Genomic DNA, 13034 nt, shown 5'->3' on the forward strand with positions numbered 1-13034 from the left:
CGACACCGTAAAATTTTTTTGAATATATTAAAGCTTTATTAAGCAACAAATCAGACAATTTAATGCTACGCCTTACTCTAAACACAATTAAGAAAAGGGCGTACCGTCTCACCCGACATTCCATGCCGAGGATGGTCAGACAGACGTATGCAAAGAGCCATAAGAAACGCCATTTTAGGGGAAAAGCCGCAGTAAAAAAACACGCTTGACAGATTTTTGTTATATATCATTTGTTTTGTGTTATTTGAAGATCACATTGAATTCCACTCAATAAGCAATTGCTCATTATGATTTTAATTCTGCGTCCCCGTTTTTTTAACAAACTCCATGAAGTTCGACTCAAATGACGTCATCATATTAAAAGTCAACGTGCAAGCAATGAGGAAGAGAAGAGAACACAGAGCATTGACTCTCGACTGATATATTGTGAAAGAAACAGAAAAACGAAGCACCAGAATTGAAACACACACATCAGAAAAAAGGGAAACCTGTGATACATGAATGAAGTATGTTAGAAACGGAAGAGGAAGAAAAAGCAAAACACAAAGACTAGTGCCGCCAAATAAGCTAAGCTTCAGAGTAACGACACTTACCCACCTTGTGGCTTAACTGAATGGTTAGCAGTGGTCTGAAGCTTTATCTGAACTAACAACAAAACTCATTTCCGTCCTTCATGAATGCTTAAGATCAAATCAAAGCAACATTAGATGAGCATCCTTGCACCAAATCTAATGCTGAGGAAGTCTCACATTTGAATCATGACGATCGATAGCTGCGTCTGTTCTGCACAAGCACCAAGATGGCGGCGCGCACAATAATATCTGGGAACAGAGTGCCGATACTATAGGCGTAGCTTAATTAGAGGCTCTACTGAGCACAATAAAGTTCAAGAAAAAGAAAGTCAAAAGAAAAGGAAAGATAAAAGGATAATGAAAAGAGCTAAATACTACTAGGCCGGCCAAAATCAATTGTATTCGTTGGCTAGGAAGGCTACTTCCTTATCACTCATTAAGGAAGTAGCCTTCCTCGCCAACGCTTACAACGATCTATTTGTGCGGCCTAGTATTTGATTCATCTTATTTTCCTTTTTCATTCTTCTCTGTCCTTCTTTTTTTTTGTTCATAAATATAAATGTGTTTTGTTTGTGGCCTTTTTTCATCGTCCTCTTCCCTTTCTAGCACAACTAGATTGAACTAGAAATAGCACAACTGGTTCAGGTATAACTGGTTTATTTCTTTTTTCTGGTGCGCGTTTTATTTCCGATGCCTCATCTTCCTCTTTCTTTCAGAATAGATCAGTTGATAGTCAGTGCTCTGTGTTCTATTTTCTCTTCCTCAGCGCAGTTGATCTGCGCTCTGTTTTAATATGATGTCATCTTAGAAACTAGCTCAACTCTCAACTTTACTATAGAATGACTTCGTTTCAGTACTTTCATTTTTCGAATAATATACACCTCCATTCTTGCAGCATACGCAAGATCGCTCTCAATTGAACCTGCAGAGCGTAACCCTCTTTCCCTAAGCACCACCTCCTCACTGCACTTATAAACACACTTCCAAAAGTGGTTTCCCTGTTCTTAGCTGACACAAAGCAGATAGGAATGGATCAAATTGAGGCGGCTTACCCCTTCGTATCGGGTAATCACAATTTAAGAAAAAAAAACTAGGTCTAGTCAGGGAAAGAGAAACAAAATACGAATAACCAACGGACCCCTGCCGTGGCACCTTTCCCTCTTCACATTCTTCCCCACCAGTACCCTAAACTGTCTTGTACTTTGTGTGAAGTGCGAGGCACTTCAAATTTCACACATTAGTGTGAAGCATTATATTGCTTGACGTAAAAGGCAAGCGCTGTTTCATACAATGGTCTGAATCAACTGTTGTTCGACTAATTGTTTCCTTTTTTTCTTTATGTACCTTCTTTTATGCACCTTTTAGGAGAATGAAAGTTGTGACTTTCGTCCTGGCTATTACCTGTGTGACACTGCTCCAGCAGTGCCAGTCTCAGGAGCCTCCGCCGGGATGTCCCCGCGTGGACCACCACGATGCGACCACCACATATCTACCCAACCCGTACAACTGTTCCACTTACTACGTCTGCGTGCAGGTATGAATAAACAATCTTTTTTTGACATTTTGACAAAGCTTATGCAGACCGAAAACAACGTACGTCGCGCATAATATCAAATCATCGCAATATAACGATCCAGAGCCGGATATAGACCCCTTCGAAAGCGTGCTTTCTCTGGGAAGCTGCAAAATCACTGCGCGACTGTGGTAACAAGCGGCCACAATGTGGCATTCTTAAAAAAATCTACTAATGTCGCCTCATACCTAACTTTATTAGTTTTGAATTCGTATGCTCTGTGATGTCCCTAGTTTTGCCATATTGAGGTGCTCTAAACCTTTTAGCAATGTGCACATTACATTCTAGATCTGTCTATTAAGGAGTGATAGTACAGTATCTGGTCAGAAGGACCGTTTCATTCTCCTATACATATATAAGACTGCATTCAGACACAAGCTGTGCCTTGATTTTAATGCGATGTACATTAATCTGCAGTCCTCAGCAACATAAAACACCCAAACATAAAACACCCATTCGACAATACAGTATTAGGCGGATGTGCTAGTTTTACTTTAGACAGGCCCATATAGCTTAGAATAGGGAAGTATAGAAACCTTCGTTCTATCTTCTCTCTTAAAATAAAGTGCCCCTAGCCAACCAGTGCTTCGAACCGCCACATAAACAGCCTTTACCTCGAACAACATTTCAGACCGGCGCATATCTTTAATGGACGCCAATCCAAAACTAGAATACCTTGAACCCCTCTCTAACTCGTACGCTCAATGCTACCCGTGCAATGAGCGCCCTCCAAGCGGCAACTACGCCACAAATATCACCATGTATTATTAGATGTTAAAGCGCAGGCGAAGAAAAAAAAGCAGAAGAGGACCCGCTGGCGTCGCAGCGTCCCAATCTATCGATATCAAAGTATCGCTGGACTGAACGCTTGTAGAGAACCTATAGCAGACCAGGATTCTGTCGTTTTCACAGCCTCTGCTGTGAAAACGCCAGAATCGCGTTGTCCCACTGGAATCCCAAGTTCTGTCACCAGCCCTTGTTAAAAGAAACGCAGATTAAAGACGAGAATGTTAAAGTAACATGGCACGCGCGTTCCTTCTCAAAAATTACATGACAAAGAACAGCCCAAGGTCATGATACACAAAACAGTCAGAGATGAATTACAGGCGAGCATTTGAAACTTCGAGCAAAAAGAAAAAAAATGGATGTAAGTCTGGGAAGATAACCATCGTGTAAAATTGAATTGTTTGAAGGTGTTTTTGTAGATTGCCTTTGGGCTCCGATAATGACACCCAATAAAAATGCAACCCAATACGCCCATCTAGCTTTCCTAAGGTTCTTAGGCGTCTTCCTCCCTTTCATCCTGTTTTAAGTTGGTGACCGTCCTCTGGTGCCGTTTGGTCGTGTTTTGTTTTGTTTTTCTGACAGAGACTAGGTATTTATGCCAGTTGTATTTTTTATCGAGCTTTCTTGAAGCTTAGTTTTTTATTGTAAATAACTTTAAATTTGCGCAATATAACCATCGTTGTCGTTGCGCCTTTGAAGACTTAATCATCACCATCATCCTGTTAACATCACACTGACTACGCAAAGGCGTCACATTTATTGAGCAGTGTCGACGAGTTAAAGAACCAATCTACTACATCTCCCCATTAGCTCATTTAATACAAAAAATCTGAACATTCAAATTTACTCTTTTTTTTAAGCGGAAATTTTGTTTTTTCGAACTATCACCCGCAACAATTATAGCCAAAACTGTATAGCCATCGAATTATAGCCAAAACTGTATAGCCATCGAATTGGTTGAAATTGCCGGTCACTCTGGAGCTGAAGGACTACCGTTCCGTGATTCCTTGAGTGCCGGCCGGAGTGCTGGGGAGAATTAGCAAAGAGTCTACTGACGCAAGCCGATGTTCGAATTATTCCTGTAAGAAACATCTAGGCCTACAACGGTATTGGACTACAAGTAATGTTATCGTTTTAATTCCACAGTATGAACTCTACTAAAGTTGGACTAAATTTTGAGTTTTTTTAAAGCAGAAAAAAAACGCTGGAAGAGCTCTCGAATTAAAAATTATTTTGTTTAATCGTTGCGATACATTAGTATACAAAAGGTGTAAAAGCGCAATCAAGGACTTTGTTTTAACCGATGTTTATTTAGCAGCAAGAAATATTATCTTAAACAGACACGGTTGATTATAAGCGTACAGGTTGTTTCAACAAACTAATGACAAGACTTCAAAAAAGCTGGTGCACATTACGCTAATCGAAATACACAGTATTCTTCACGGTCGTATTGACCAGGTAGAGATAATTTTATGATATGCCACACTGGCTATTTATTATAGGCTTTAGCTCGCATTTTAAACATTAATTTGGGCACGAACCTTCTAATAGAATGAATGTAGAGCGTATTGAAAAACATATCATCCTGTCGTCTTCATCAGATTAGCCTTTGTGTGTATAGTTTTTCCAAAGTTTAGAAAGCGGGAGATTTTAAAACAAGAAGCCTCAGGTGAATACACGCTGGCAAACTACGATGTTGGCGCCCTTAGTCAGTGGACTGTAATAGGTGTCGTGAGCTTTCCTGAAAGGCAGAAAACCTTAGACGCACCTTCATGGAGACAACACGATGGCATGATTTTCAAGAAGCCCTCTAAAAGTTGTAATGGAGGCTTTCCTAACAAAGTAATACCTTAATTTATGTTTTATATACCCTATTTGGTACATACAAAAAACTATCTTGACATCATCACTAGGTCCGTGAACAACACTGATTTTTTTTTTTTTTTTTTCATACGCGTAGCATGGACCAGTTCTTTTAAGTTTCGGGGTATGTGTTTTATGTTATATGGCATTATTATGTGGTCTTATGAACAAGTATAAAAAATACAAGCTATTTTCCACTTTCTATGAAATTCATTTGCAGTACATTGTTTCACCAAAACAAACTACGTCGCGATGCCATACAGATCTGTTTACGTTTCCAGTAAAATGAGTATATCTAGCTGGCCTGCTTCCTCATGAGTACTTCCCACAGGGAACGCCCCTGCTGATGATCTGCCCACATGGTCTACAGTTCAACGCAAAGGATAACGTCTGTGACTGGCCGTACAGAGCAGATTGCTTCGAGATTCCCCTGCCTGCTCCAACCGAAGAACCAACATCTGCTTCAAAGATAATTCCAACCTCTGAGGCCACATCTTACCCTAAGCCGCCGCATTCCCCAACACCTACTAAAGTTCCAGAGGAACCACACACGCAAAACCCGCAGCCGCAAACTACTGCTTCTCCCTCACAAACATATACTCCTGAAACGCAGCCAACACCAAATCCACACAAGACAAAAGTCACATCAGAGCAGACCCCAGCTCCCGTACGACCACCTTCTTTAGAACCAACATCCCTGCCAGAGCCACCACCGACACAGCAGGAAACAACTGCAGCAGTCCAAACAACAACAAAACATCAGACTACTGAATCAGAGCAGCCAGCTACTCCTGGAAAACCTACTTCACCTGAACAAACAACATCACAGAAAGTCGTTGAACCAGAGCAGCCAACTACTCCAGCACAAACTGCTTCACCTGAACAAGGAACAACACCAGAGAAGAGCCCTAAATCAGATCAACCAGGTACTCCATTGCTAACCGCTGCACCTGAAAAACTAACAACTCAACCGAAGACCACCGAACTAGAGCAACCAACATCTCCAGCACAAACTGCTGCATCTCAACAACCAACAACAGTGGAGGACGCCACTGAACCAGAGCAGCCAGCTACTCCCGCTCAGAGTTCTACACCGGCAGAAAGAACAACACCCCAAAAGACCACTGAACCGGAGCTCTCAGCCACCCCAGCCCAAACCTTTGCACCAAAAGAAGCAACAGCATCACCACAAAAAGGAAAACCTACGCAGCCAGCTACTCCAGAACAAACCTTTGCAACTGAATTAATAACATCACCGAAGACCACTGAACAAGTGCAGCCAGCTACTCCAGCACAAACCGATGCACCCGAACAACCAATAGCACCATCGAAGACAGCTGAACCAAAGCAGTCAACTACTCCAGCACAAACACCTCTACCAGGAGAACTAACATCTCCGGAGAGCACCCGACCGAAGCAGCCCGCTACTATAGCACCAACATCTACACCAGAGCAACTAACATCACTAAAGGCCACCCAACCAGAGCGGTCAGCTACTTCACCACAAACCTCAGCAACAGAACAACTAATAACATCACCAAAGGCCGCTGAATCAGAGCATCCTGCTACTCCAGCACAATCCACTTTACCTGAACAGCTAACAACACAAACCAAGATCACTGAACCAGAGCATCCAGCTATTACAACAGAAACGACTGCAACAGCACAGCACATAACATCACCGAAGACCACTGCACAACAACAAGCAAATACTTCAGCACAAACCGCTACACCTGACCAACCAACATCACCGGAGAGACAACTAACGGAGCGGCTACCTACTACAGCAAAAGTTACTGCACCAGAACAACTAGCAACATCACCAAAGACCACTGAACCAGAACAGACAGCTTCTCCAGCAGAAACTCCTGCACCAGAGCAACCAAAAACACCACAGGAGACCATTGAACCAGAGCAGCGAGCTACTCCAGCACGAACACCTGAACCAGAACAACAAACATCACCGAAGGCCACTGAACACGAACAGCCACCTACTACAGCACAAACCTCTGTACCAGAACAACCATCACCATCGCAGAAAACCACTGAACCAGAACAACCAACCACTCCAGCACAGACCTTTGTACCCCAGGAGACCGCCGAACCGGAGCAGTCGGCTACTCCAGCACAAACCGCTGCCCCTGAACAAACAACAAAGCCACGAAAGACAACCGAGCCGGAGCTGCCAGTTACACCAGCACAAACATCTGCACCAGAACAACTAGCATCAACGAAGACCTCGCAACCAGAGCAGCCAGTTACCCCAGCACAAACCTCGGTACCTGAAGAACCCACAACATCCCAGGAGACCGCCGAATCGGTGCAGTCAGCTACGCCAGCACAAACCGCTGCACCTGAACAACCAACGAGCCTACAGGAGACCTCCGAACCAGAGCGGCCAGCTACTCCAGCACAAACATCTGCACCAGAACAACTAACATCACCGAAGACCTCTTCGAGAGAGGAGCCAGCTATCCCAGCACAAACCTCTGCAACAGAACTACTAATAACAACACCGAACGCCACTGAAACAAAGCAGCCAGCTACTCCAGCACAAACGGCTGCACCTGAACAACCATCATCACTGGAGACTGAACTACCGGAGGGGCCAGCTACTCCATCACACACTTCCACACCTGAACAACCAACAACACCACAGGAGATAATTGAACGAGAGCAGCCAGCTACTCCAGCACAAACACCTGAACAAGAACAGCAAGCATCACCGAAGACTACCGAACAGGAACAGCCTGCTACAACAGCACAAACCTATGTAACAGAACAACCATCAACATCGCTAAAGATCACTGATCCAGAACAACCAACTACTCCAGCAGAACCCTCTACACCTGAACAAGCAACAACATCCCAGGAGACCGCCGAACCGGTGCAGTCAACTACTCCAGCACAAACCCCTGCACCTGAACAAACAACGAGACTACGGGAGACCACCGAACAAGAGCGGCCAGCTGCTCCAGCACAAACTTCTGCATCTGAACAACCAACATCACCGGAGACTGAACTACCGGAGGAGCCAGCTACTCCAGCAGGCACATCCACACCTGAGCAACTACCAACATCGCAGAAGACGACTGAGCCACAGCAGACAGCTTCTCCCGCACAAACTGCTGCACCTGAACAACCAACAACACCACAGGAGACAATTGAACGACACCAGCCAGCTACTCCAGTACAAACACCTGAACCAGGACAGCAAACATCACCGAAGACCACCGAACAGGAACAGCAAGCTACAATAGCACAAACCTATGTAACAGAACAACCATCAACATTGCAAGAGACAGCTGAACCAGAACAACCAACTACTCCAGCACGAACCTCTGCAACAGAACTACTAATAACAACACCGAAGGCCACTGAAACAAAGCAGCCAGCTACTCCAACGCGAACCGCTGCACCTGAACAACTTACATCACCGGAGACTGAACTACCGGAGGAGCCAGCTACTCCAGCAGACACATCCACACCTGAGCAACTACCGACATCGCAGAGGACCACTGAACCAGAGCACACAGCTTCTCCCGCACAAACTGCTGCACCTGAACAACCAACTACACCACAGGAGACAATTGAACGACACCAGCCAGCTACTCCAACACAAACACCTGAACCCGAACAGCAAACATCACCGAAGACCACCGAACAGGAACAGCAAGCTACAACAGCACAAACCTATGTAACAGAACAACCATCAACATTGCAAGAGACAGCTGAACCAGAACAACCAACTACTCCAGCACAAACCTCTGCAACAGAACTACTAATAACAACACCGAAGGCCACTGAAACAAAGCAGCCAGCTACTCCAGCACGAACCACTGTACCTGAACAACCTACATCACCGGAGACTGAACTACCGGAGGAGCCAGCTACTCCAGCACATACATCCACACCTGAACAACTAGCAACATCACAGAAGACCACTGTACTAGAGCAGACAGCTTCTCCCGCACAAACTGCTGCACCTGAACAGCCAACAACACCACGAGAGACAACTGAACGAGAGCAGCTGGCTACTCCAGCACAAACACCTGAACCAGAGGAGCAAACATCATTGAAGACTACCGAACAGGAACAGCCAGCTACAACAGCACAAACCTATGTAACAGAACAACCATCAACATTGCTAAAGTCTGCTGATCCAGAACAACCAACTACTCCAGCAGAACCCTCTGCACCTGAACAACCAACAACATTCCAGGAGACCGCCGAACCGGTACAGCCAACTACTCCAGCACCAACTCCTGCCTCTGAACAACCAACGAGGCTACGGGAGACCACCGAACCAGAGCGGCCAGCTGCTCCAGCACAAACATCTGCACCAGAACAACTAACATCACTGAAGACCACCCAAAGAGAGCAGCCAGCTACCCCAGCACAAACCTCTGCCACAGAACTACTAATAACAACACCGAAGGCCACTGAAACAGAGCAGCCAGCTACCCCAGCAAAAACCGCTGCATCTGAACAACCAACATCACTGGAGACAGAACTACCGGAGGAGCCAGCTTCTCTAGCACACACTTCCACACCTGAACAACTACCAACATCGCAGAAGACTGCTGAACCACAGCAGACAGCTTCTCCCGCACAAACTGCTGCACCTGAACAACCAACAACACCACAGGAGACAATTGAACGACACCAGCCACCTACTCCAGCACAAACACCTGAACCAGGACAGCAAACATCACCGAAGACCACCGAACAGGAACAGCAAGCTACAACAGCACAAACCTATGTAACAGAACAACCATCAACATTGCAAGAGACAGCTGAACTAGAACAAACAACTACTCCAGCACGAACCTCTGCAACAGAACTACTAATAACAACACCGAAGGCCACTGAAACAAAGCAGCCAGCTACTCCAACACGAACCGCTGCACCTGAACAGCCTACATCACCGGAGACTGAACTACCGGAGGAGCCAGCTACTCCAGCAGACACATCCACACCTGAGCAACAACCGACCTCGCAGAGGACCACTGAACCAGAGCACACAGCTTCTCCCGCACAAACTGCTGCACCTGAACAACCAACAACACCACAGGAGACAATTGAACGGCACCAGCCAGCTACTCCAGCCCAAACACCTGAACCCGAACAGCAAACATCACCGAAGACCACCGAACAGGAACAGCCGGCTACAACAGCACAAACCTATGTAACAGAACAACCATCAACATTGCAAGAGACAGCTGAACCAGAACAACCAACTACTCCAGCACAAACCTCTGCAACAGAACTACTAATAACAACACCGAAGGCCACTGAAACAAAGCAACCAGCTACTCCAGCACGAACCGCTGCACCTGAACAACCTACATTACCGGAGACTGAACTACCGGAGGAGCCAGCTACTCCAGCACATACATCCACACCTGAACAACTAGCAACATCACAGAAGATCACTGTACTAGAGCAGACAGCTTCTCCCGCACAAACTACTGCACCTGAACAGCCAACAACACCACGGGAGACAACTGAACGAGAGCAGCTAGCTACTCCAGCACAAACACCTGAACCAGAGCAGCAAACATTATTGAAGACTACCGAACAGGAACAGCCAGCTACAACAGCACAAACCTATGTAACAGAACAACCGTCAACATTGCTAAAGACCGCTGATCCAGAACAACCAACTACTCCAGCAGAACCCTCTGCACCTGAACAACCAACAACATTCCAGAAGACCGCCGAACCGGTACAGTCAACTACTCCAGCACAAACCCCTGCACCTGAACAACCAACGAGGCTACGGGAGACCACCGAACCAGAGCGGCCAGCTGCTCCAGCACAAACATCTGCACCAGAACAACTAACATCACTGAAGACCACCCAAAGAGAGCAGCCAGCTACCCCAGCACAAACCTCTGCCACAGAACTACTAATAACAACACCGAAGGCCACTGAAACAGAGCAGCCCGCTACCCCAGCAAAAATCGCTGCATCTGAACAACCAACTTCACTGGAGACAGAACTACCGGAGGAGCCAGCTTCTCTAGCACACACTTCCACACCTGAACAACTAGCAACATCGCAGAAGACCACTGAACCAGAGCAGACAGCTTCTCCCGCACAAACTGCTGCACCTGAACAACCAACAACACCACAGGAGACAATTGGAAGACAGCAGCCAGCTACTCCAGCACAGACACCTGAACCAGAACAGCAAACATCACCAAAGACCACCGAACAGGAACAGACAGCTACAACAGCACAAACCTATGTAACAGTACAACCATCAACATTGCAAACGACAGCTGAACCAGAAAAACCAACTACTCCAGCACAACCCTCTACCCCTGAACAACCAACAACATCCCAGGAGACTGCCGAACCGCTGCAGTCAGCTGCTCCAGCACAAACCGCTGCACCTGAACAACCAACGAGACTACGGGAGACCACCGAACCAGAACGGCCAGCTACTCCAGCACAAACATCTGCACCAGAACAACTAACATCACCGAAGACGAAACTACTGGAGGAGCCACCCACTCCAGCACACACATTCACACCTGAACAACTAGCAACATCACAGAAGACCACTGAACCAGAGCAGACAGTTTCTCCTGCACAAACTGCTGCACCTGAACAACCAACAACACCACAGGAGACAATTGAACGAGAGCAGCCAGCTACTCCAGAACAAACACCTGAACCAGAAAAGCAAACATCACCGAAGACTACCGAACAGGAACAGTCAGCTACAACAGCACAAACCTATGTAAAAAACCAACCATCAACATTGCAAAAGACCGCTGAACCAGAACAACCAACTAGTCCAGCACAACCCCCTGCACCTCAACAACCAACGACATTCCAGGAGACCGCCGAGGCTATGCAGTCAGCTACTCCAGCACAAACCCCTGCACCTGAACTACCAACGAGTCTACCGGAGACTACCGAACCAGAGCGGCCAGCTACTCCAGCAGAAACATCTGCACATGAACAACTAACATCACTGAAGACCACCGAACCAGAGCAGCCAGCTACCCCAGCACAAACCTTTGCAACACAACTACTAATAACAACACCGAAGGCCACTGAAACAGAGCAGCCAGCCACTCCAGCACACACCGCTGCACCTGAACACCCAACATCACCGGAGACAAAACTACCAGAGGAGCCAGCTACTCCGGCACACCCATCCACACTTGAACAACTAGCAACATCACAGAAGACCACTGAATTAGAGCAGACAGCTTCTCCCGCACATACTGCTGCACCTGAACAACCAACAACACCACAGGAGACAAATGAACCAGAGCAGCCAACTACTCCAGCACAAACACCTGAACCAGAACAACAAACATCACCGAAGACCACGGAACAGGAACAGCCAGCTACAACAGCACAAACCTATGTAACAGAACAACCATCAACATTGCAAAAGACCGCTGAACCAGAACAATCAACTACTCCAGCACAGCCTTCCGCACCTGAACAACCAATATCATCCCAGGAGACCGCCGAACCGGTGCAGGCAGCTACTAAAGCACAAACCGCAGCACCTGAACAACCAACGAGACTACAGGAGACCACCGAACTAGAGCGGCCAGCTACCCCAGCTCAGACCTCTGCAATACAACTACTAATAACTACACCGAAGGCCACTGAAACAGAGCAGCCAGCTACTCCAACACAAACCGCTGCACCTGAACAACCATCACCGGAGACAGAACAACCGGAGGAGTCAGCTACTCCGGCACACACATCCACACCTGAACAACTAGCAACATCGCAGAATACCACTCAGCCAGAGCAGACAGCTTCTCCCGCACAAACTGCTGCACCTGAACAACCAGCAACACCACAGGAGACAACTGAAGCAGGGCAGCCAGCTACTCCAGCACAAAGACCTGAACCAGAACAACAAACATCCCCGAAGACCACCGAACAGGAGCAGCTAGCTACAACAGCACAAACCTATGTATCAAAACAACCATCAACACTGAGAAAGACTACTGAACCAGAGCAATCAACCACACCAGCACAACCCTCTGCACCTGAACAACCAACAGCATCGCAGGAGACCACCGAACCGGTGCAGTCAGCCAGTCCAGCACAAACCGCTGCACCTGAACTACCAACGAGAGTACGGGAGACCACCGCACCAGAGCGGTCAGCTACTCCAGCACAAACGTTTGCACCAGAACAACTAACATCACCGAAGACCACCACACGAGAGCAGCCAGCTACCCTAGAACAAACCT

General features: G+C 46.7%; 1 protein-coding gene across 1 annotated transcript; it reads left to right on the plus strand.

Moving 5' to 3' along the window:
- Positions 1 to 1941: 1941 nt before the first annotated feature.
- On the plus strand, positions 1942 to 11777 carry LOC121838085 (paternally-expressed gene 3 protein-like). Its single transcript, XM_042294144.1, has 11 exons — positions 1942 to 2106; positions 5499 to 5720; positions 5802 to 6003; positions 6315 to 6499; positions 6657 to 6906; positions 7044 to 7401; positions 7598 to 8040; positions 8145 to 9031; positions 11082 to 11263; positions 11360 to 11545; positions 11645 to 11777. Exons 1-11 carry the CDS (start codon positions 1942 to 1944, stop codon positions 11775 to 11777), a joined length of 3213 nt encoding a protein of 1070 aa, XP_042150078.1.
- Positions 11778 to 13034: the final 1257 nt, after the last annotated feature.

Source organism: Ixodes scapularis, unplaced genomic scaffold (assembly GCF_016920785.2).
Source record: "Ixodes scapularis isolate PalLabHiFi unplaced genomic scaffold, ASM1692078v2 PGA_scaffold0__279_contigs__length_252992795, whole genome shotgun sequence".
Taxonomy (NCBI): Eukaryota; Metazoa; Arthropoda; class Arachnida; order Ixodida; family Ixodidae; genus Ixodes; species Ixodes scapularis.

Bases quoted from the DNA above. Each gene is read 5' to 3' on its own strand.
- LOC121838085 (XM_042294144.1), top strand. From the start codon at position 1,942: ATGAAAGTTGTGACTTTCGTCCTGGCTATTACCTGTGTGACACTGCTC. The intron at 2,107-5,498 runs GTATGAATAAAC...CATCCCTGCCAG, and splicing joins CTTACTACGTCTGCGTGCAG to AGCCACCACCGACACAGCAG. The intron at 11,546-11,644 runs GTAAAAAACCAA...ACGACATTCCAG, and splicing joins CTACAACAGCACAAACCTAT to GAGACCGCCGAGGCTATGCA.